Consider the following 25,812-nt stretch of genomic DNA (forward strand, 5'->3'; position numbering starts at 1 on the left):
TGATAAGCAAGATGTGATATTTGTCTGAGTCTCGGGGATTTTGCTTATCTAATGCTCTTCTGCAGCATCTATTTATACCATCTTTCCATCTGTATGTCTGCTACATGCAAAAGCTCTTATTCACTCTTTCCTAGGTGAATATTAAAGGACATGATATTTAATAAGTGAGAGAAAGGAATTCTTTTGTCTCTATCACAAATGGCTTTTTAAATTATTCAAAAGCAAGCAAACAAACAAACAAAACTGAACCATGTTTGATAGATTTGGAAACAGAGAGAGATTCAGGATGAAAAAACTGAAGTAGAAAATAATATCTACAAAAAGGCAGAAGCTGTGCTGGCAAGCTGGCTCGGCAGATACAGGCATCTGCTGTTATTTCTGAGTCCAATCCAAAGGAGGCACAGGGCAGGAGAGAGTGGATTTCTTCCAGTGGTCCTTGACCTCCACAAATGTGCCACTGTCTGTTCATAATACGTATGTATGTATGTATACATACATAACAAATAAATACATCTACAGGATTTTAAAAGGCAGAGAGACCATGCAAAGCTGAAAGTGGTAAGTTCGTTAAAGCAGAGCTGGGGCTGTGCACTGTCAGTCTGGGCGGGCACCGGGCGCTCCACTTACTTGAGAACAGCAATCTCCTGGACTGTGATTGCCCTTTTGTCTTTGGTTCCCATATAGGAGAATATGTTTGGCTTTACCCTGATGAGACACAAACACAGCAATGTGAAGTCACATACCATAACCAAAGCACATTTCTAATAACTTAAGTCTCAAAATACACACACTACTTAAGGAGAAACTTTATTGAGGAAAATACACAAGAGAATGTGCAAAATAAAGCAGCCACAGCTGCTCTTGGCAGGGCTTGAGTCAGAGCCTTTGTGGCTATCAGAGGTGCTCAGACTGGGCTAAATCAGGAAAAAATATACAAGCTGCACTCTTCCATAGTCAGAAACAATTTGTTAAGTTACATAAAACTATGACAGTAAAGGGGGAAATATTCTAGAGGTATAATGTAGCATTCTGAACATTTTATAGCTTCAGTTTTCAAGATGTTATAGTAATGTGATTTTTACATTGAATATAATCTATACCTCAACATTTAAATTTACAGTAATATGATTTTTACCTTAAATATAATTTATAACTCGACATTTAAAAATGCTAAGACAGGGGTCTGGATAGTTCTGATCTGAAGATACACGAAGTTCCTCGGAAGAGTTTGCTTATGCGCACAAGTCCCAGCTGTGTCCCCGGGGGAACTAGTTCTGCCTGTCTACATCCCACGAGGGCCACCCATTCTCTAAGACACGAGGCCCTGGAGAGAAGCCACAGGCTCTCTTTGTAAGGAAGCTAGTAAGAAAAGTGAAATGTTATTTAATTAGGTACAGTATTCAGGCTGACCTGTACTCTCCCCAGACTCCTAGAAGCCTTGACGCCCACCATCGCATGTTATACCATTTGGAAACAAGGCCCTTAGAGAGATGACCAGGTTACAATGTGGCTGCTAGGGTGGACTCTACATCGGGTTCTAGGACAGACAGGGCTAGTGACCCTGTCGGAACAAACAAACACAAACAAAAACAAAAGAAAGAAAAAATAAAAGGAAAAAACCCTATCTTGCAGCCTGCAGCTCCTGGGTGTGCGGGAGAACTCTGACTGACGTCTGCTGTTTAAGTACAGCCATGGTTAAACACGTCTGCTGTACAGCCATGGTTAAACAGAGTTATATTTCCACACAATACAAATCTGTTGTGGTATCTGCAGATAGTTTCTTTCTTTCTTTCTTTTCTTTTCTTTTTTAAAAAAAAGTTAGTTTAGCTGGGCATAGTATACTCCTTTAATTCCAGCATTTGAGAGGCAGAGGCAGGTATATCTATGAGAGTTCGAGGCCAGTCTGTTCTACATAGGAGGTTCAAGACAGCCAGGACTGTCACACAGAGTAATCCTGTCTTGAAAAACAAGAAAAACAAAACAAAACAAACTTCTGAGTGTTTGAATGTTAAGTTATTAGAAATGTGCTTTGGTTATGGTATGTGACTTCTTCACATGTGTGAAGCACATCTGGTGCCTGTGGAGACCAGAGGAGGCGTTGTATCCCTTGACACTGGAGTTATAGATGGTTATAGGCTTTGATGTGGGTGCTGGGAATTAATCTGTGTCCTACTAAAAAGCAGCCAATGGTCTTAACTGCTAAGCTATCTCTTCATCTCTACTAAAAATACAAACACAGAAAAATTTCTGGCACCTCACCTACCCTCAAAACCTACAATCTCTACTGTATTTGCGTTCCTTTGAGCAAATATCCTTTTTCCCTGGCTGAACTGCAACTCTTAATTGTATTGAATTCCTGACCTCCAGAACTTTCATCCGGGATTACTAGCATGGGGATTAAAAAGTTTATTGCTTTATTTCCCAGAACATTACCATTAAGAAGCTTGCTTGTCATTTACTGATCTCTGATTCCTGCTCTTTCCCCTGTATTCACACAGAAAGATACAACATCCTCCCTTACTGATCTGTAAGAACAAGAACAAGACACTAACCGCAGGTACTTGGATAGGACATTGATGGCATCCATGGTGTCTTTGTTTTCCTTGTAGAGAACAAAGTGGCAGTAACTTCCCCGGGATTTTGGCCAAGAATGTTTTCTTGGATCTTAAAAACAAACAAACAAACAAACAAACAAACAAAATTAAATGTCAGATATACCATAAAAACTCTCTATGACTTGGGATAGCCTGATGGTGATAATCGTTTTTTTTTTAACTGAACATTTTAATCATGCTACAATCTGGAAACACATCTTAAACAATGCAAGATTTAAATTTAAACTACTCAGTAAAAAAGTCAGGATTCTGAGAAAACTAAGCTACAGCTAGAATTTGCGACACTGCAAACATTCACGCGTCCTGCACAACAGAGGCGGCTGCTTGTCAAGGACTATATTTAGTTTCAACGGCACAAAACTCCATGAAAGAAAAATTATCATAAAGGATTTTGCACAATCAACTAGAAAGAATCCTTTGTTTTCAAAAAAATTTCCTTTGTCCTTAAATAAGTCTTTTCACATAAACTTAGAAACCCTTTATCTTCAGAGGCAGAAGATATTCCTGGTGCAGAAGTTAACTGGACATCTGGCTTTGCCAAGCAAAACCACGTCTTGGTAACAGGTTAGTGACTTCATTACAATGTAAAGAACCATCAACCAGTGTAGACAAGCAGTAACCCTCCTCAGAAAAGCACCACAGTATGTATAGATGCCGAGAAAATCAGTTTCCTCTTGATGATTGTTGAGAGTCATGTACAGACACATTCTATACAGTCATGTATAGAAAAACATTACAAGGACCCCTTCAGCTCTTAGAGTGAATTCCTCACCATTCCCATAGGGTTTTGTGAATGGAAATATCTTTTTCATTTTTTCTTCTAGCTCACTACCCTTAAGGCAAGTTCTCTGCACTCAGCCCTTATGACAACGCTGGCACTTTACCTGTCTACAGGAAACACCAAGCGCTCTTACCTGCCGCAGCTCTGACCTCTGTCCGAAGGCACAGCATAAAGAGCACAAGAGAGCAATGTTTAATTTATAATAAATACTGTCAGCGTGCTTTAGAGAGGGGCATGCACATGATCGCATGGTGACAGGAGACTGAAGACTTCCACACAGCACCTAAGAGTTCTGTGCTAGTCAGTAGCCACTCAGACTTGAACAGTGGGATGTTGCAGTGGCAAACACCGAACAAGTAGGAAACTCCCCTCTAGGCACAGCCTTCCTGTCTCAGTCTCTTCATAATGGATGAGTCCATCCTCCAAGCTGTCCTGTCTGCAGCCATGGGAACAGCAAATCCTTAGGTCTACATATAGAATGACTTTTTCTACAGACTATTTTTCCCTGTAAATACAGCAGGTGGTGTCTGTCATGCTGTGCGTATTGAGAAACTGCTGTTTTGTTTGCTTCATGCAGCTGTGTGTTTTATAAGTTTCTTGTACTGAAATGTAAAACTCTTTAAAATTTGGACACTGGGATTATTAGGTTTTTTTTGGTTTGTTTTTTTTGTTTTGTTTGAGACAGGGTTTCTCTGTGTAGCCCTGGCCGTCCTGGAACTCACTCTGTAGACCAGGCTGGCCTCGAACTCAGAAATCCGCCTGCCTCTGCCTCCCGAGTGCTGGGATTAAAGGCGTGCGCCACCACTGCCCGGCAGATTATTAGTTTTCTATATTCACCAATTTATAGATGAGAAGCCTTAAGAAACGTATGAGACATGTCCAGTGAATGCAAGGTTCTGTCCTTGCTTTACCATCATATATGTCTATAATGAAAAGCTAAAAAACCAAGAACGGTGAGCTTGTGAGCTGAAGTGTAGCGACATGCTGCAACCACTGGCCTTTCACAGTCACAGACGAGCACAATGGCAAGAAGCAATGCAGGAGTGAGACTACAAATCCAAATGGTTCCTCCCTTGACAGGACACCTCTTATTCGCTGATCCAAGCACAGACCATGAATTCAATGGTCTCTGCAACTAACAAATGCAAATATTCTTTTTCTAGGAATACTCAATATATAAAAGAGTAAACATTTGCACTGGGAATATTCTGAATAATTAACAATTCTATCTTTTGGACTCTACAAAAACTCTAGCCCCTGGGAAAACTTATCAATGTCCACCTGACCTCACAACGGGAATGAGGTTACAGGGCTTTTCACACAGTTTTGAGGCACTCTAATTTATAATACATTTGCAAAGAATTCTGAGGCTGGAGACATGCTTCCTAGTCCCACAAAGCTGGTACAATCTTAGGAATCTATGACACCACAGTCCAGACTTACATAGAGCAAACAGTTAACAAGGGAAATGGGGGAATCCTGCCCAGAGGTCCTGTGAATAAGGAAGGCATGTGCTGGGAGCCTGGAGAGGGTGACACCATGGGGCAGCAGAGAGAGCCTTCTTTCTGCTTACTCAAGGTCGTCTTCATGGAAGCACCCACACGACAGCGTTCTGCTTCTCAGCATCCTGCGGCACCCGCTGCCTTCATGGCTGTCCTTATGTCTGCACCTGCTCCTTTCTCCATCTCTCCCATGTGATACATTCAAGGTTCCTTATCTTCAAAGTCGAGCTTATGTCTTCTCCTTACTATATTTCTCCTCCTTTCTCTTTGCTTTACCGCTTTATTTAAAAAGCACTGTGTGTATGGTGCCTTTTGCCCCAGCCTACTGTGTAAGCTCTTTTCCAGTCTCATCCTTAGCTAACCAAACAGGCAGCAGCAGGTTCCAGTGCTGCTCAGCGATGGGCACAGTTCTGAGCCACTCTAGCGCCACATCTGAAGCCCATTCTACTGGGGTTCTGGGGTTCTTTCTTCTCCTACAGCCAGTCCTGGGGAGATTTTTTTGTGTCTGTGCCTCTCCCTCCTTAGTAGGAGAAGGCCTGGGTCCAGAGACCCTGACTGGGAACCATTTATTTTAGAAAGCTCAAAGAATTAGAAAATTCAAAGAAAGTTCAAAGATTATCAATCATACAAGGTTTCCCTCCTGAAGGCAGTAGCCCTTCTGGACTATGCAGCTCAGGTCAGCCATGAACTCATGGTTCCTTTGCCTCTTGAAAGCTGAGATGATACAGGTATGCTACCATGGCCAGCCCCAGCTTTCTTTTTTAAATTTGTGGTTAAAAACAAGTTCTTGGGGCTGGAGAGATGGCTCAGTGGTTAAGAGCACTGACCGCTCTTCCATAGGTCCTGAGTTCAATTCCCAGCAACCACATGGTGGCTCATAACCATCAGTAATGGTATCTGATGCCCTCTTCTGGTGGTGAGACAGCAACAGTGTACTCACATACATCCAATAAATATATAAATCTTTTTAAAAAAAATACAGTTTCCTTTCCCTAAAAAAAAAAGTTCTTAAAAGCAGTGGGATGCATAAAATTCCAAAATATCAATCTATTACTTGGTTGTATAATGTTATAATAATTTTATAAAATTTACCATGCTTGAGTAGGTAAAGCAATGTGTCTTTTTTTGGACTAGGTTAATGGCTGGTTATTTCTGATACTGGGCACTGTGATTCAGAAGTTAACATGCCTATGTTTTAGAACGCATAATTCTATTTGAGGGAAGTTTAATATTGTTAATCTTGGTGGCTGGTGGTGGCAGCACACACCTTTAACCTCACCACTAGGGAGGCAGGTGGCTCTCTTGAGTCTGGGGCCAGCCTGGTCTACAGAGAAAGTTCCAAGACAGTCGGAGATACATAAAGAAACCCTGTTTCAAAAAACTAAAAAACATTTAAAAAATAAATAAATAAAATTTTAAAAAATATTATACATCTAAGTTGGGTGTCATGGTAGACAACTATAACCCCAGCACTTGAGAGGCACAAGTGGGGTTGGAAAAATCAGGAATTCAAGATCACTACATAGTGAGTTTGAGGTCAACCTGAGCTACATGACAACAAAAAGGAGTGCTGTAAATTTCCTAAGTATCAAATAACCCAGAGATTATACCAGGGCTTGACAGCAGATGAGCTCCCAAAAAAGAAAGCCTTAAAGGCTGCTACATCCAAATGTGAAAGGGCCCAGAAGCACGGCGCGCCTGCCACTGGCATTGGGCTCTGCTGTCAGAGCAAGGATGGCGTCTCCAGACACCTGTTCTCTCTGATTCCTTGGGGACTTCACTCTCAACTGGGGACAGAACAGGAGGAGAAAAGATGAATGCAAGCCCCCTCCCCCCAGTGACTACCTCAGCCTTTGTGAGGAGGTGGAAGAAACTGGAAAAGATAGATGTAGCCCACCTCTGTCTAAATGGCCTCAAGCCCGAGCGGTTCAGAAATCTGGGTAAATGCCGATCCAATACGCTTCTTTGAAAAGTAAAATATTCTGTTACTCATATGGGGAGGGGTGCTTTATGTCACAGGACGCACTTACGATGGAATCTTACGATTAAGGCAACATGTTGATCTCTGAGTTTGAGACCAGACAGTTTGAAGCCAGCCAGGGATACACAGTAAGACCCTGTCTCAAAAACAAACAAAAAGGTGCCTATGACATAAGCAAGGAAAATCCAGATGGAAACAGAACAAGGTGAGACAGTATTAAAGAAAAAGATAGGGCAAACTATAATGGCTACCATGGGCTGTAAACTCCCTCGACCTTGCGCAAATTACAGCCTCTCCTAGGAAATGAAGGTCTTTTTAAAGAGGCAACCAGTCAAAAGACACACAGCTTCCCAGCGACTGTGAGCGTTGCAATCTGCACCGCCATGACTGCTACGGCAGAGTCAGACCTTGCCTGTCCTCTGCAGAGTGGTTGCTGACCAAACGCTGATGCAGCCTCCCTGAATGTATCCATGAGAGAATGAAGACCCAGTGTCCACAGTTGGATGTGGGTGAGCCACCTATGTCCCCTCCATCTGGAAGTGACATCATGCCCTTGGCAGAACTCAGCCACTGAAATCACCTCCCTTGCGGTGAGCCCTCTGCAAGCTTGTCTGACACGAAGGCTAAGACACTGTGACCTAGACATTGTAGATCCTCCTGCCTTAGCCTCCCACGACAGGCACGTGACACCATGCCTAGCTTCCTTTGTCTATCTGTTTGTCTGTCTGTTTGTTTTGTTTTGGCACCAATTGAGAAGTAGCCTCAGATCTCCATCTTTCCCTTCCAGCCACTCAAAGCTTCTCACTTCCAGTTGACCGTTTCTAGGGAGTCAAGCTGGCTTTCTCTTCAGTCCTTTCACTTCACCAGAAGCATCATTGCAAACAACGGAGTCTTCTATACAGTATCATCTCTTAAATTCATTAGGGGACACTGACCAACAACAGAGTCTTCTATACAGTACCATCTCTTAAATTCGTTAGGGGATACTGACCAAGCCCTAGTGGGTTCAAGTCTCATATGACATCATCCTATGGGTTCCCTGCGGCACATTACTTTGAAATGACAGACCACTGACAGGAGAACTTGAGACATGCAGCACAGACACAGACATCTTATGTACTGATTTGATGGAGAAAAAAAAAACCCAAGAAATATCTACCTTTTCTTAGGGTTATAAATAAATGGAAAGTCTCCTGGCTGTGTAGAACATAAGCAAACATAAACACCAAGTGACTGACAGTATGTTTACGATGACTGAAGTATAGATAATGAGAGATGGACTCAGGTGAGCAGCTAACTCCTTAAAAATGTCATGTTTTCTGTATTTGAGTGAGGATATCCAAGCAGAGCAGGGAACATGGCCCTAGGAGGGGAGTGAACTCTTATGAAACGTCCCTTCTCCCTAAGAGCAAGCACACAATGAGCAATTATCCCTCCACTTCTTCTTGAATTGATCCTCAGTTCACTCTGCTCTTCTGGGAACAGGACTTCTCAGGCATCACTGTATTTTCTGTGTCTTCACTCACATATGAGGCTGAATGCTCACTAGCAGACAGACTTCAGGCCTACTCTACATCTGAAATGACTATTGACAACTCTCCCCCACCCGCAAGGAGTGACATGACCCATAGATCCCTCTCCATAAGATGGCAAATCAGCCCATGGACATGAAGAGGCAAGGCAAAGGAGCAGGGGAGGAGATAGCAGCCAATGTCACACTTACTTGCCAAAGCCTTTTTGCCAGCTGCATGGTAGGCTACGATGTATTTCCGCCCCTCTCTATCCTCTGTTTTTGTCTCTAGTCCTGGGAAGAGAGATTTAATGGCCTGATGGATGACTGTTCGCTTCTCTTTGGTGTCCTCAATGACCTATTGAAAGCGGGAGAGGCATTACTCTAACAGGATTAAACAGGAAAATAACAGCGAGTTGGGGAAGACACAACTCCACAAAGTCAACAAGAATGCTTGCCTAATGCTTGAGAAAACACGTCTGAGCTGCCTGCTGTTTCGGATGCTGAGGGCTTGTTGTTGGAGCACTATGCAAGCCCCTCAGACTCACCTCTTCCTCTAATCCCCATAACCTCACTGATAATCCATTACTGTGCCACACGTGGAGATGAGAATTCCTGGGGCTGTCTGAAGCTACACTGTGGGAGGGCCTGACAGCTGGGGGTGAAGCAGGCAGGAGGCTCTGTGGTGACCACAGAGGCTGCTTGTGGTATTAGACAACATGTGTGGGGGAGCAGGATGCGGACAGACAAGCCTCTGGGAGGTGAGGAAGCCAATTCCTCTGCTACAACCGCCTCCTTCTCAACTTTATTCTATACTAAATGAATTTTATGGGGGAAATTCTAACACAATAGAGAAAATCAACACAAAGAAAATGTAGACTTGGGCTGGAGAGATGGCTCAGCAGTTAAGAGCACTGATTGCTCTACCAGAGGTCATGAGTTCAATTCCCAGCAACAACATGGTGGCTCACAACCACCTGTAATGGATCTGGTGCCCTCTTCTGGTGTGTCTGAAGAGAGCAATGGTGGTGTACTCATATACATAAAATAAATAAATCTTAAAAAAAGAAAAAAGAAAATGCAGACTTATCATTTAAACAACTTTTTTGGTCAGCTTTTGACCTTTCTCATTTAGAAACAGATTTTACCTCTACCCAATATCATAAAAGGCTGAATATGCCATATTTTAAAGAGGAAAAGATTTCCCAAAATGCATAGATGCTATCTGTACTCACTGCATAGATATTTTAGAATTAATTTATTCTCTTAAAAATACTGATGGTGGGGCTGGCAAGATGGCAAGAGGCACCAACCACACACTCTGATGGCCTTGTGTGTACATATGCACACACTATGAGAGTTTTTGAAATCTATAAAAGAATGTGTTAACTGGGCCACTTCAAGGTCCCTTGCCTCTGACTGCTAGAAATGACAATGCTGATTAGGAGACCTCTACCTTGATTTCACAGCTTAACTGAATTGTTGCAACCTGAAAACGGAAAATATCAACCCAGAGGCTACAGCTGATGGGTACCTTAGCAAAACAGAAAATGATACAGAAAAGAAACTGAAGTGTAGTCCTGAGTAAATGACCTCCTCACAGCACAGAGCAGGATTGTTGAAATAACAGTTTATGAATATAAACATATATTTTGAGTGAAATTTTAGCAAGTTCGAGGGAGGCATGGTGGCTCACACTGCCTATAATCCCAACACCCAGGCAACCACAGGTTCAAGGGTAGCTTGACCATACATGTCGTATGCTCTAGGATTGAGATGGTTTCTAAAACTAGGGTTGCAGAGATAGCGCAGCGGTCAAGAGCACTTTCTGCTCCTGCAGAGGACCTGGGTTGGTTCCCAGCGTCCAGTGGTAACTTATAACCATGCGTAACTGCAGTGTCAGAAGAATCTGACACTCTTTTGACCTTCCTGGGTACCAGGCATACATGCGGTGCATATACGTACATGCAGGCAGAGCACTCACACACACGAAATATATAAATGTGCAAGTATAAATACATATATGTTCATATAAAAGTGTAATATAATAGGTTATATAGAAATATAAATAAAATACATAAGTATTTAAAACCAAACCCACACCACTATACTAAAACAACAACAACAAATTTTTTTTTCCCCGAGACAGGGTTTCTCTGTAGCCCTGGCTGTGCTGGAACTCACTCTGTAGACCAGGCTGGCCTTCAACTCAGAAATCCACCTGCCTCTGCCTCCCAAGTGCTGGGAATAAAGGCGTGCACCACTACCGCTCAGCAACAAAATTATTTTAACAGATGATGTAATTTGCCCATAATTTCTGCTGTTTAAAAGTTAAAACTGCCCTGGCAGTGGTGGTACAGGCCTTTAATCCCTGTCCAGGACAGCCAGGGACGCATAGAGAACAAAAGAAAACAAAACAGACACCAAAGTTAAACTGGAGTCTGTAGAGATAGTTCAGCAGGAGAGAGCAATGGCTGTCCTCCCAGAAGACCTGGATCCACTCTCAGCACACACACCGAAGCTCACAACTCCCAGGAAATCTGGCGCCTCCTTCTGGCAGGTAAAACGCCCATAAACATGAATGTAAAAAAAGATTAAAGTTAAAACTTGTGTTAGCATCAGGCACATCTGTGGACAGCTAGAAGTGACTTCACACTAATCAGGCATCTTTACTGCCAGCTCTCAGGGACCTGGTGTCATCTCTAGGCAACAGCTCCTGTGTCTGTCCCTTTGCACATGTGCCACACCCCCCGCCACACCCCCATGCCCCTCTGCACTGTGTGTTAGGGCCTAGACAATAGACTTGGTCTCCTGGACAGCCTCTCTCTTTTCTCCCTCGCAGAGGCTGCCTCTGACGCCCCTCCCAGTAAACCCTCCCCGCTGCTGCATGGTGTGGTTTGTTTGGGACTCTGTCGTCTATTTCTAACAACTTTAGCAGGCAATGCAGCTTCCAGGGTAACAGTTTTGTTACACATGGAAAATGTACACAAGGGGACGGCAAAGGGAAGCCTGTACTATCTTTTTCAATATTTTTGTATTGATTCTTTGTGAATTTCACATCACACACCCCAATCCCTCTTATCTTTTGGCCCTTTGCAACACCCCCCTAAAACCCAAAACAAAAACCAAATTTGAAAACAAAACAAACAAACAAAACCCAAAACTCATCATGGAGGCTGTGGTGTGTTGTACCCTTTGCCCAAGTAGCTTTACCTGCAAATATTCACTGCAGTGAGTCACTGGCTTGAGACCTCTAATCCCATCACTTAGGAAGCAGAGGCAGAGGGATCTTTGTAAGTTTGCAGCCAGGTTGGTCTATATAAGACATTCCAGGATAGCCAGTTGCTATATAGAAAAACCCTGTCTAGAAAGACACCCCCTCCCCCAATGTTTTTTTTTTCCTTTTTTCCTTTTTGTGTGTTTATTTGTTTATTTATTTTTATTTTACGTACATTGCTGCTTTGCCTGCACAAGAGAGTCAGCTCTCCTAGAACAAGAGTTATAGACACTTGCAAGCTGCCATGTGGTTGCTGGGAATTGAACCCAGGTTCTCTGGAAGAGCAGCCAGTGCTCTTAACTGCTGAACCATCTCTCCAGCCTCAACTGCTTGTCTACTCAACTTTTTTATTTTTTCGTTTTCGAGACAGGGTTTCTCTGTGTAGCCCTGGCTGCCCTGGAACTCACTTTGTAGACCAGGCTGGCCTCAAACTCAGAAATCCGCCTGCCTCTGCCTCCCAAGTGCTGGGATTAAAGGCGTGCGCCAGCATGCCTGGCTCTACACAACTCATCCTTAAACACAAATGTGAAAGTCCTCCCCACTCACTAGCTGTGGGCCAAGGTGTGTGAGGAAACACAGGTAGAGTGGGGTGGGAAGCACAGAGAAAACTGAAGACGCAAACTGCTGGGCTGAGCTCTGAACTACCTGCTACTGACGGCACCTTAAAAAGAGTTAGAGTTCCCAAGTCTACTTTAAAAGATTTCTTTTTAGCCGGGCGTGGTGGCGCACGCCTTTAATCCCAGCACTCGGGAGGCAGAGGCAGGCGGATTTCTGAGTTCGAGGCCAGCCTGGTCTACAAAGTGAGTTCCAGGACAGCCAGGGCTACACAGAGAAACCCTGTCTCGAAAAACCAAAAAAAAAAAAAAAAAAAGATTTTTTTTTTTTGACAAATGTAATAAGTATCTTTAATCCCAGCATTTGTGAGGCAGAGGCAGTCAGATCTCTGAGTTCAAGACCAACCAAGGCGACAGAGTTATACTCTGTCTCAAAACAAACAAACAAAACCCAACCATTTTTTCTAGACAGGTCTTATGTTAACTGGCTGTTCTTGGAACTGCTGTCCTTTCCCCCGCCCTTCCATCTCCTCCTGTGCCCGCCAGCGTGTCCAACTAGTTTAAGAAACTATTTTGAGAAACAGGACACATTTACAAATTATGTGATCACAAGATCACAAACAAACAACCCAGAACTCTTTTTTAAGAATATTTCATTCCTCTGTTGAAGAGGTGGGTGCAGGAATGTGTGGACCACACAGGTTGATGCGAGTGTAAGAACTAAACAGAGCTGTTTCTAGAGAGAATTCTGCAAAGCCTGGTACCTTTTCAACAGTAAGAACATTATTTTTGCTGGTGATAAAAGAAGCTATAGGACATAATTTATGAGACTATTTCAAAAATAATAGAAAGATTAAAACCATACAAGCAGTAGAAGACAGACAGCACTAAAAGAACAGGGTTTGTTTCTGTAACTTCTGACTGGTGGCAATTACACTGTGCAGAGGCACAACCTGAGGAGCTGAGGAGATAACTCAGTCAGCACAGGTCTTGCCCAGCCATCAGTACTTCCAGGGGGACGTAGTGTTCCACGCTTGCAGTCCCAGCACTGGGGAGGCAAAGAGAGACAGCTCTCTAAGGCTTACCTGCCAGCTAGCCAGGGCTAACTGGGTGAGTTCTACACCAAGTGAGTGACTGTCTCAAAAATCAAGGTGGATGGCTTCAAAGGCTGTCCACTGGCTTCCGAAAGCACACACACACTTCTGCATCTTTCCCCCCACACTCACACAAAAGAAGATTCAGTAGTCACGGATGGTGGTGTGAGCCTGTTAGCCCGGCTCTTGAAAGACAGAGGCAGGAGGATCAGGATCCGGGTAATTCCCGGCTACACAGTTGGAGGCCAGGATAGGGTATATGAGAAACTGTCTCAAATAATAAAAAATTCACCAAAAATCAAACCAAACCAGAAAAATAACCTTATTCGTAGGGTTGGGGATAAAGCCCATTTTATTTAAAATGGTTTAGCATTTTCAAACCCCTAGGCTCAATCTCCAGAACCAGAAATAACAAAACAAAGGCAGGATGTGATTCATGAATGCCCATAATCCCAACAAGTGGGGGCTACAGATTGAGAGTCCCAGGCCATCTTAGGCTATACAGTGAGAGCCTGTCTCAAAACGCACAAAGTCAAATCAAAGCAAACAGCACAGTGAGTGAGTGGAGGGGGGGGGGGGGGGGAGAGTGAAGGAAAAGGGAGGAGGAGAGGAGGAGGGGGAAAGGGAGAGAGCACAACCATGCTAGGACCTTTCTACTTGGTATTGATTGTCAGGGATTGTGTCTATGGGTAAATTCAGGAATTTCAGAACCTTACATGTTTCCGATTGCTGGAAAAATGGCGGTGGGAAAGGAATGCAGGGGTGTGTTGGAGGAAGATAATGAGCTGTGAGAAGCTGCAGGAAACTGGGTGTCCCTATTAGGAGGTGTGGCCTTGTTGGAGGAAGTGAGTCACTGGAGGTGGGCTCTGAGGTTTCAGATGCTCTTCTGCTGCCTGCTGATCAGGAGGCAGGATCATGTCTACCAGCATGCTCTCCATCATGATGACAAAAGAACTAAACCTCTCAACTGTAAGCCAGCCCCAGTTAAATAAACATTTGCCTTTATAAGAGTTGCTGTGGTTACAGTGTTTCTTCACAGCATGGTGGAGCTAGGAGGACTAAAGGTTCGAATCCAGCCTCCACTGGGATCCTGCTTCAGTAAGAATAAAATCAAACCAACTTTTTCCTTTGATATATTTATCTTGAAGTTGATTATTTGCCCTGATTTAAACAAATATACTTGATTAATGGTAGACTTTGCTCTTTTGAGATCATTAAGTCACCCTTTAGTTAAGCACAGATAACTAACTCTTCAGTGGTCACGTGCTAACATCCACCCAATGAGAAGCAGCCCAGCCCGGAGACCTCACTTCCTGCGCCGCTTACCTCGATGGCAACACTGGTTTCTTTATTTTTGAAAAGCTGGAGCTCCTCCAACTGTTGCCTGTCCTCAGCTGTCAAGACAGTGAGAGCGTCTTCTGGAGGGTCCTTCAACCACAAGAAAGCAAGAGTCACACACAGATAGTAACACTTCCTCTCCAGGATCATTAGGAAGAGTGACTACATATAGAAGAGAGCTTTATCTAGACACATTTTTACCTCTTCGTCCACTGGAACAGATAAGTCATCCAAATGGCTGATCCGTCCATCTTTCCCGATTTCGTGAACGACAAAGTCAGAGTATCTGATGAAAAGGAAACCAAAGCTTTCAAGAGGCGGATGTTGTTTTACTTTCTACCTAATTTTACTATTAGTAAAAAGTAAACAAAGCTCACCATTGTTCAAAACAAGAGATTTAAGGAAAATCTTTATTGCCAAATAATACCAAGCAATCTTCTCTTATTTTAATGGACACTGAAACACATGCAGTGCTATACGAGGAGCTTCTAAAATATTACCATAGAGCATATCAACAAATGCACAAGGTAAGTCCATCACTATTTAAGGCCCCGTCAGCACAGTGCTTGAGGAGCAAGCACGGATGAGGACTTGCGTTTGAGGTGAAAAAGTCACGTGTGGTAACACAGGCCTGGGATATGCTGGAGAGGCAGGGACGAGAGGATCCTGGAGCCTCAGGCCTGCCAGTCTATAAGCACTGGTGAGTCCCAGGTTTTGATATTGTCTCAAAACAGTACAGGAGGATTGAAGAGATAGCCTAATGGTTAGAGCGCTAGCTGTTCTCGCAGAGAGCATGGGCTTGGACCGCAGTAACCTCATGGTAGCCCACAACCGCCTGCAACTGCAGATCCAGTGGACCTGACGTCCGTTTCTAGCTCCTTAGGCACGGTGCACATGTGGTGCAGATGAATACATGCAGGGACTCACGTCATACACATAAAATCAATCTTTAAAAAACAACCGTGTGGACAGTGAAGGAGGAGGGCACCTGAGGCTGGCCTCTAGCCTTACATGTGCAACGCACGCCCTCGTGTAAGCACGCACAAATGCAAATGCAAACACACACACACACACACACACACGCATAAACACACACCTAGGATTAGACAGTCTATATTAAAGTCATAAATACCGTCATTAGTTAATTAAAACTAAATAAGTTAGTTAAAAATAGTTAAGTCAGAGTGCAGTAAGCCTGCCCTAAGCTACCATGGAAGCGTGCTCCCACCAGCACACCTAACACCCCAGCCACTCTCACTGTGATGGTATTCTTTCTCTTCTGGATAGGAACACTGAAGCTCGGGAACCTTAAATACCCACTAAGTAGCTGAATGGAATCTATCCAATTTCTGAATCCAAATAACCCCTTTCTACTGAAAATATGGTCTATTCAGATGAAAAAAGTTAAGATTATATGGTGAATTAAAAAAAAGAAAAAAAAAAAAACCTTGAAATGTCTAAAAGAATTTAACAAAACAAATACTACCACCCTCTACACACACATTAACAACCTGTATCATCTGGAAATTCTGTTTAGTTAAACAGTTCTGGGAGAGATCTCTCCTTGATAAGGACTAAGAATTCATCTTGAGCCAGATTGTGAATTAAAGGCTGAACTGCTTTATGTAGCAAGACCCTATCAAGAAAAAATGAGATTAAAAGCAAAAGAAACAGAAGAAATGGAAAGAAAGCAAGAAATATCACGGGTACAGTGCAGCAAGAGTGCTTTCCTGGTGTGCACACTGCTTAGGTTGAAAGCCCAGGAACAGACACCCAGCACGCTCAAAACCCAAGACCACTTACTTACCAGGAGAGCACTCATATATTAAACAAAAATTTAAAAAGAAAAAAAAAAAAAAAGAAAAAGCAAAACCAGAAAGCTGTATATTTCGCCCCCAAGTTTCTAACATTCAAGGGCTGAAAATTCAAGACAGCTTATGGGTATACCTGGGCTATTTAGTGAGACACTGCCTCAAAAAACAAAGTTCCTTTGGTTTTTTTGATGGGGAAGTCGGGAGAAATGGAGTGGGGAGCAAAGAGAGAAAGAAATGGGAAGGGCCGGGCCTCTAGTGCAGTAGCTGCGCCTGGCTGGCGTGCCTAAGTCCTGGGGCCAGACTAGGAAGAAATGAGGAGAGAAAGGGAAGTACAAGACTACATGGCCAAACTCTTTCTGAAGGACAGCATTACCACAACTGGGAACAACATGCCTGCTAAACACACCTTTCTTTTAAGATCCCCGAGAAGCCGTGATGGGAACTCACGAACTTGCAGATGCCCACATCAAGTTCTGTGAGCCCATGTTTCATCATGTCTGCAAAACTCTCTGCTTCTTCCTCTTCCCCTGCTTCTGAAAGGCCGTCTTCCTCCTCCTCCTCCTCCTCTTGCACCTGAACGCTGGAATTCTCGTCATCTTTCACGGTGCTTTCAGCTTCTGGAGGCCCAGGCTCGTTCTCACTGCTGTGTAGACCGTCATTCTCTACCCCATCCTGACTGCTGGTCACACAGCCCTCGGACACCTTCTGTTTCTTTGTTTCGTCGTGTGGGGTCATACTGTCATTATCTTCCACAACAAGGCACCCACGTTTCAGGGACGTGCTTGTCATTTCCATCTTTAAGGCTCCAAGAAAACATTTAAGAAAACCTTTCACAGAGTAGAAAGAGTAGAAAGTTAACAATCTCTCATAAAAAGACTAGTTTTGGCAAACAGAAGCGCGCTGAACTTTGAGCAAATAGTCCTTAAAAAGATCATTTATTACAATAATTCTCAGGGTGTGCAGGGATGGCTCAATGGTTACTTGCTGAGCACCCAGAGAACCCAAGTTTGGTTCCTAGCTCGCATATCAGGTGGCTCCCAAGCACCTACAAACCCAGCTCCAGGGGAACAGACACTCTGCTGGCCTTCGAAAGCAATCACCAACACACACACATAAATAAAATACAAAAGGAACTTCTAATGAGATAGTAATTCTGACACTGCGTGCACTCCAAGGTATAAAAGAAGAAAACTAGCAGAGCACTTCATATCAGGAGTCCTAAGAATAACCAGGTCTGGTGGCACTGGGAGGTAGATGCAGGTGGATGTCTGTGAGTTTCAGGCCAGTCAGGGCTATAATGGACCCTTCCTCAAAACAAACAAACAAAGTGTGGGTGAGTGCATGTATACATACACACACACATCATTTTAAGCCAGAATTGTTTGTTTGTTTGTTTGAAGGAATTTATCTTGGTTTTTCTTTTTTTTTTTTGGTTTTTCGAGACAGGGTTTCTCTGTGTAGTCGTGGCTGTCCTGGAACTCACTCTGTAGCCCAGGCTGGCCTTGAACTCAGAAATCCGCCTGCCTCTGCCTCCCGAGTGCTGGGATTAAAGGCGTGCGCCACCACGCCCGGCGAAGGAATTTATCTTAAGGACATAATTTAGAGAGGGGCTGGCAAGATGGCTCAGCAGTATTTATTGCTCTGGCAGAGGACCTGGGTTTGGTTCCTAATACTCACCTTCACAGTAGTTCACAATCATCCCTAACTTGCTTCAATGGTTCTGATGCCTCTGACCTCTGCAGAAACCAAACATGTGTGTGGTGTATACTTGCACACATGCTTGTCAAACTCTCACACACAGAGAATTTATAAAATAAAAAACAGTAACAGCAACAACAACAAAAACAAACAGAATTCAGGAGCTAAGGGGATGGATGGCTCAGAAGTCAAGAGTACTTGCTGCTCTTTCGGAGGACCCACGTTCTGTTCCTAGAACTCTCACAATCAAAGCCTGTAACTTCAGTCCTAGGGTATCCAGAGCTCCATCTTGGCGTGTGCAGGCACCTATGCACACATTATGTACACAGACAAGCAGGCGCCCATGCATATACATAAAGCAAATTAAAATAAATAAGCTGAATAATTCGTAGATACAACTGATTAGGATCTGCAAGAGGCAATTCCTTCTAGGGCAGAACCCAGGTGGCTAGGGAGGACCCAGGTGGCTAGGGAGGATCCAGGTGGTTAGGGAGGACCCAGGTGGTTAGGGAGGACCCAGGTGGTTAGGTAATAACAGGTGTGTATCCACCATGATTTTAGTATAATCTTGCTCTAGGCATATGCATTATCTTTCAAAACTGATAAAATACAGCAGCACATAAATGAAAGCACACTTAACACCATACCAAGAGCTACGGGGGGCGGGGCTGTTGTATAGTACCTATAATGTCAGCCAGGTATGGTGAAATACACCTGCAATCTCAGCACTGGAAGGGAGAAATAGAAGGGCCAGGAGTTCAAGGCCAGCGAGGGATACAAGAGATCCTGACCCAAAACAGCAAGAGAAGGTACATACATAGTAAAGTGCTGCCTAGCACAGACAAGGATCTGAATTTGATCTCTAGCACTCATGGGTTGTTGGGTTGTTCCCCCCCCACCCCCTTCTTCTTTAAGTCAACCTCCAGGTTGGCAAGGTGGATACAGAAGGATTCTCTAGGAGTCACTGCTAGTGCATCTAGCCAAATTGTCAAACTCCACATTCAGTGCAAGGCTTCTCAAAAAGTCAAAGCCAGCAAGAGAGCTTTGCGTAAGGGAGTGAGAATGCCAGACTTGAGTAAAGTCTTCAGGACTCATATGGTAGGAGAAAGAACTGACTCCCAAAGTGGTTCTCTGACCTCCACACGCACACCCACAAACACCACACACACAGACACACACACACGACACCAGATAAAAGTAACACAAAACAAACCATACGTTGTAAATATACAAGCTTGGGCTTTCACTCTTAACTCTGCAACCTCTGTCTCCTGAGTGCTGGGACTGTAGAAGTGTTCCACTATGCCAGCGACTACGTGTATTTCACCACATTTAAAAAGACACAGCCAGGCTGGAGAGATGGCCCAGTGGTTAAGAGCACTAGTTGCTCCTCCAGAGGCTCAGAGTTCAATTCCCAGCACCCACATGGTGGTTCATGACCATAAAGGGATCTGACGCCCTCTTCTGGCACGCAGGTGCACATGCAGCAGAGCACTCATAAATAAATATTAAACAAAAATTAATACATAAAAATAAATAAAAACAAATCTAAAAAATGTTTAAAAAGATAAAGACCCAGCCCAAAACAAGATTATTTAACTGTACTATCTGCGATATATAGAACAAAATCTCAGACGCCACACACATCCGTCCCCAGTAAAGAGGAGCTTAGGAGATGCTTGAACACAGGGCAGCCAATAAAGATATTCCAGGCTGTGTGCACCTATCTACTTGATCTTACTTAAAACTGAAGTAAGAATGGAAGGTTTTTCCTATTTTTATTACAAAGAGAGACGAAAAGTGAGCGTATCCATAAACACCATAAATGAGCTCTAATAATACTCTAGTCCTCTAAGGTTAAAGAAAAACCAGGAACAGCCATGGTTAGGTAATAAAAATAAAGCAAATTCTAAGACTTGGCAGATCTTACTCCACAGCAGACACATGACCACCTGAGCAACCACCAAGTAGGGGTAATTACAATAACGGGCTCCAAATAATCAGCCCCCAGGAGAGCCTGATACCTGTCCAGAGGCCACAACTCTCAGCACACAGGCAAGCACAGCCAGCAAAAGCCATGCATGCAGCCTGCCTCAGGGACTGTACAGTCAGACCACCCACCTCGCTCCCAGTTACAAAGGGAACACCAGATCTTGGGAGTCAGATCCCAGGACTTGTCATTTAGTAAGTGGGTCACTTATCCTGTCTTAAATTGTTGGAAAACTAAAATATGTCTTGGATATAGTCTAATACCTGCTGCCATCCACCTTTGCTCACTGGCATTTACTATGCCCCTGGAGAGAGGGGACATGACATACAAGGACCCTTTTTTTTTGAGATAGGGTCTCCCTACACAGCCCTGGCTGTCCAATTGCCTCTGCTTCCTAAGAGCTAGGATTTAAGATGTGTGCCACCACGCCACGTCCCTAAGACACCTCTTATTCAGCTTTTGATTCTTGATATCGTAACCATGGTTTGCTCTTTTAGAAGTCTGTTTTTTGAGACAGGGTCTCATGAAGTGCTGGGCATGATAAACAAGCATGCTAACAATGAACTATACTGTCCTGTTCTTGCTTTGAGACAGGGTCTTGCTAAGATGCTTAGAATGCCTTTGTTAATGTAACCCAGGTAGGTTTTGAACCTGTGATACTCCTGCTTAGGCCTGAAACAGCAGGCATTACTTACTTTAATGGCAAAACTCACTCTACACCCTAATCTGAAAAAATTATTATTAAGTCTATCAGAGTCATCTACTCTAACATTTATTAAGTATGTCCTGGGTAGACACTGGAGAAAGATGGAAGACTTCTTGCAATCAGATTACAACCTACTTAAGGATATTTTAATAAACAAAATAAATTTGTGGGGGATGTGCTCAGAAGCAGAACATTTGTTTGTCTAGCATGCCCTAGGTTCAGTCTTCAGTGCTGCAAACAAACCAACCAACCCAGGATTAGGACAGGCAAGCCATTTAGAAGCAGAGAAAGGGGTGGCCTGGGGTAAAGCCTCTGTAAAGGTGTTTTAAAGACTTGAAAAAAGTAGACCTGAAAATTGTGTGAGTTCCATGGGGGCAGAACAGAGCCTGCAAAGATCCCAGCTAGGAAATGGGGTAACAGACATGCCGCCAAATCCCAGGCTCATCGGTGCCCTGGATCAAGTCAGCCTCCAACACAAGTGCTGAACGCTGGCAGTGACCTAAGCCTAGCAGTTCCAGGCCAGCCTGGTCTGCATAGAGAATTCCAGGACTGACAGTCCACATAACAGAGAGACTCTGCCTCAACCCTTCCCCCACAGAGAGAGAGAGAGAGAGAGAGAGAGAGAGAGAGAGAGAGAGAGAGAGAGAGAGAGATGTTCAGAGGGGAACTCAAGTGGCCGTCCCTCTCCTGTAAGGGCAGCACTCAGAAAGAAGGCTGAGGAAAGCCTGGTCTACATAGTAAGTCCTATCTCAAGACAAAAGAGGTTTATGTGTTCAAATAAACTTGTTAAGTTAACAAATTCTGACTGTTGGTTATTTGCTAATGACTGCACATAGTTTCCCCTCTTTCTCACTCACTACAGTGAACAGTCTGATTTTTGACAGCTCCTTCGTTAATAAAACCATTGCCCTGACACTGGGGCTTAGTGTTTTACGGATGGCCACAGATTTTTGTTGTTGTTTAAGAGTGGGAACAAACCAAAGTAACACCTATATTTTAGAGATCTCTTTTTTAAAGAAATGGCCTTGAACTAAACCCTTCTTCCTTGACTGGCAGTAATTAAGAGCAATGACCATGTGCTGGCCATTTTAAAGGCCCCTCAGTGAAGGGCTGGTGGTACGGACCACAGAATAAGTAGCCTGCACTGTCACCCAGCAGAGGTTGGAGAAGAGACCCCAGACATCAGCCTGATCGCTTCTCCGTGGTTGAGAAGAGCAGCGGCCCCTAAGGCCTGCCCAGCAAGTAAAACATCTGCGCCCAGTACCCAGCACCAGGCCGGGACCAGTGCAGGCTGCTCGGGCGATCTGGGAGCGCTGAGCAGGACCGGGGAAAGGCTGGTTTGCTTTTCTAACAGGGAATTGAGTTTGGGGAGCGCCCGAGGCACGGCAAAGCAAGGAAGAAGTGGAAAAAGAAGGTTCTAGCCCACAGCGGCGCGGCCAGAGGATCGGGACGCGGCGCCGCTTAACGAACGGCGAGGATCAGGGCGAATAGCCGGGATCGGGGAGCATGGATCGGGAACTAGGGATCTGGGATCAAGGATCCGGGAACGTGGAGCAGAAATAAGACAAGCGGGGAAGGTGGAGCTGGCGGCGGAGAAACAGGGAGCGGCGCGCGCTGCGACCACGGCCGCCCTCCCTCCCCGGCCGCGCGCCTCTCCGGAGGCCTGGGGCCACGCCGCAAAGCAGAGCACTTACCGGGAGCCTGAGGGCGCGGGCCGAGCGGCGAAGAGGGCGCTCGGCTCGGGACGCGGGAGGGCGGCGGCGGTGACTCGCAGGAGGCGGCGGCCAGCGCCGACCCGCACAGGCTGCACCGCGTGGAGACGCACAGGGACCGGTTCTCCCACCAGCCGCCGGGCTCGCACACGTGCGGCGCTGCGCCGCGCCGACCACGCCCCGGGGCGGGGCCCGCTCCACCGGCCCACGGCTCCCGAGGACGCTCCGCCCATCGGCGCCTGGGAAGTGACTTGCCTTATGCAAAGAATCCTTTAGGACTTCAAAAACAGAGACTGCCTTATTAGTTGTTAGTTGTGCTTGAATGGGAGCTTCTTTCACAGCTATGGCCTTTTATTATGATTAATAGTGCATATTAATAGAATGAGTTTCTTACCTTTGACAGCTCCCCAGTAGGACTGTCTTCAAGAAAATTCCATCATAGCTGGTTAATGCTTTGGCGTAAAGAAAAATAAAATATATTTTTCTTCTCATGCTTCAAGTAGCCAACTGACCAAATCAAAGCACTCTATAGCATTTCAGGTTTAATATTTTGCCAGATTTCAACTCAGGGTAAAATAAAATATAATAAAATAAATCAAAATTTGTGGAGAGTCAAAAGCCCATAATCCAAGCACTCAGGTGATGCGGACAGAAGGATCAGAAACTTAAGGGCACTTTGGGATATGTAAGGAATCCCAGGTAAACATGGCCTAGGTAAGACCCTGTTGTTTTGTTTTGTTTTGTTTTTAAACAAAGAAACAAACACCTGGGCAGTGATGGTACACACCTTTAATCCCAGCACTTGGGAAGTAGAAGCAGGCAGATTTCTGAGTTCGAGGCCAGCCTGGTCTAAAGAGTGAGTTCCAGGACAGCCAGGGCTACACAGAGAAACCCTGTCTTGAAAAAACAAAATAGAAAAGAAAAGAAAAACAAAACAAAAGCAAAACAAAACAAAAACATGTTATTTCAGATCTTTGTATTTCTCTTAGATGTGTGTGTGTGTGTGTGTGCATGTGTGTGTGTGTTGTAACCATGTGTTTTACATATGTGAGGTTTGCATATGTGATGATTAGTGTTGTCAGTTTGACAGAGTCTAGAATTACCTTGGAGACAAGCCCTGGTCATGCCTATGCTGGACTATCCTGACTGGGTTAATTGTAATCGTACAGGACCAGCACCATCTCCTGGCTGGAACTCTGAACTGTGTCAATCAGGAGTTCCTCAACTCCTTGGGGTTCCAGTGGCCCTTTCAAGGGGTTGCCTAAAACCATCAAAATATCAAAAACTAAGGTCCATGTACAGTTCTGAGTTTGTGGAGACCTATCATGGTGCTTTCCACTTTCACTCTCTACCTTAGTTACTTATTATTCTTGTGTGTTTATGATGTGGGCATGCGTACACGTGGAGGCTGGAGCACAGTCTGCAGAAGCTGGTCCTCTCCTTCTACCTTACATGGTTTCTGGGGACGGAAGCCAAGTTGTCAGGCTTGCTTGGCAAGTGCTCTTACCTCTGATCCATCTCCATGGCCCCTTCACTCTACTTTTTGTAAATAATTTTCACTGACCCTGGAGCTCAACTGGACTGGTTGGCTGGCAAGCCGGAGGATCTTATCTCTGTCTCTCTGCTGCTTGGATTGCACGGATCTGCTGTGACCAGCTTTCTACATGACTAGCAGGATCTAAGCACAGGTCCTCACTGTATTGACTAAACTATCTCCTGAGTCCCACACTTGCTTTTAAAATATGGATTTAGTGGAAACATCCAGCTAAATGAGTCACTTCTTAATTACTGTCCTACTGCTATGATGAGACACCACCTCCAAAGGAAATTATAGAAAGAAGAGTTATCGGGTCTTACAGTTTCAGAGGGTGTGTCCACAGTAATCCTGGCAGCTGGTAGGTGGGCAGACGCTGAGAGCGCACATCTTTGTCCACAAGTACACGGTGGAGAAAGTCAGGAAAGGTGTGGCCTTTTGAAACTTCAAAGCCAACTGCCTGTGACAACCTCATCCAACAAGGCCACACCTCCTCCAACAAGGCCACTCCTCCTAATGCTTCCCAATCAGTCCTATCAACTGGAGACCAAGTATTCGCACACATGAACCTATGGGGACATTCTTATTCAAATCACTACAGTCACACATATTTAGTTCAGACTTGTGGCTTCTACATTGTCTTCCTCTAAGATTATTCTCTGTAGTTACCTACCTAAATTCTTTCATTTGTCTTTAATTATTTTATTAATTCTTTCTGTCTTTTTTTTTTTCCTTTTTAAGATAGGTGCTCAGTATATAGCCCAGGCTAGTCCCAAATTCAAGAGCCTCCTCCCTCAGTCTTGAGAGCACTGCAATTATAAACTTGTGGCATCATGCCTAGCCCATTTCACTAATTCTTGTACATCTGCACATTCTTGGGGCTATGGTAAATTAAAAAGTTAATGTCCTAAGGTCAGCAGACTCAAATACAACTATGTGGTATAATATAGCCTAGATCCTGTTTTAATTTTAAATTTTTTTAAAAAGATTTATTTGTTTATTTTTATGTATATTAGTACACTGTAGCTGTCTTCAGACACACCAGAAGAGATCCCATTACAGATGCTACCAGAAGAGGGCATCGGATCCCATTACAGATGGTTGTGAGCCACCATGTGGTTGCTGGGAATTGAACTCAGGACCTCTGGAAGAGCAGTCAGTGCTCTTACCCACTGAGCCATCTCTCCAGCTCCCTAATTTTAAATTTTTAAAATTTTATTATTTTTATTTTTTAAAGTGTGTGGATGTTTGCCTGTATGTATGACTGTATACCAGGTGTGTGTCTGGTGTCCAGAGAGTGCAGAGAGAGAGTCAGATGCCGTAGAATTGAGTTACAGACAGAGAGCTGTAAGCTGCTGCGTGGGTGCTAGAAAGTGAACCTGGATTCTCTGAAAGAGCTGCTGGTACTCTTAGTTGCTGAAGCCATCTCTCCAGATCCTGTCTGTCTGTCTGTCTGTCTGTCTGTTTGTTTATACAGGGTTTCACTATATAGCTCTGTCGATCCTTCAACTCACTATGTAGATGAGGCTGGTTTTGAATTCATAAAGATTCACCTGCCTCTGCCTCCTGAGTTCTGGGATAAAAGGCATGCACCACCATACCCGGCTCTTAATTTTTTTTTTTTTCATTTTATGTGTATGGGTGTTTTGTCTGCATGGATGTCTACACCTCAGTGAGTTTTCTTCTCACGGACTGGTTTCTGTTTC

General features: G+C 44.2%; 1 protein-coding gene across 2 annotated transcripts in view; it reads right to left on the reverse strand.

Moving 5' to 3' along the window:
• The window catches only part of Pus7 (pseudouridine synthase 7), a 43,181-nt gene extending 20,451 nt beyond the window's left edge, over positions 1 to 22,730 (reverse strand). The window contains exons 1-8 of one of the 2 annotated variants that reach the window (XM_021162743.2): positions 22,555 to 22,730; positions 16,873 to 17,293; positions 14,854 to 14,938; positions 14,641 to 14,742; positions 8,603 to 8,747; positions 3,530 to 3,547; positions 2,553 to 2,664; positions 628 to 705 (exon numbers count right to left, since the gene is read on the reverse strand). In XM_021162743.2, the coding sequence (XP_021018402.1) occupies positions 628 to 705; positions 2,553 to 2,664; positions 3,530 to 3,547; positions 8,603 to 8,747; positions 14,641 to 14,742; positions 14,854 to 14,938; positions 16,873 to 17,261 (929 nt within the window). In that variant the 5' untranslated portion in view covers positions 17,262 to 17,293; positions 22,555 to 22,730. The remainder of the gene's footprint in view (positions 1 to 627; positions 706 to 2,552; positions 2,665 to 3,529; positions 3,548 to 8,602; positions 8,748 to 14,640; positions 14,743 to 14,853; positions 14,939 to 16,872; positions 17,294 to 22,554) is intronic. The other variant, XM_021162744.3, reaches the window with a different exon arrangement.
• Between the last annotated feature and the right edge of the window lie 3,082 nt (positions 22,731 to 25,812).

This window comes from Mus caroli, unplaced genomic scaffold (genome assembly GCF_978045245.1).
Source record: "Mus caroli unplaced genomic scaffold, Mus_caroli_1 scaffold_4, whole genome shotgun sequence".
Taxonomy (NCBI): Eukaryota; Metazoa; Chordata; class Mammalia; order Rodentia; family Muridae; genus Mus; species Mus caroli.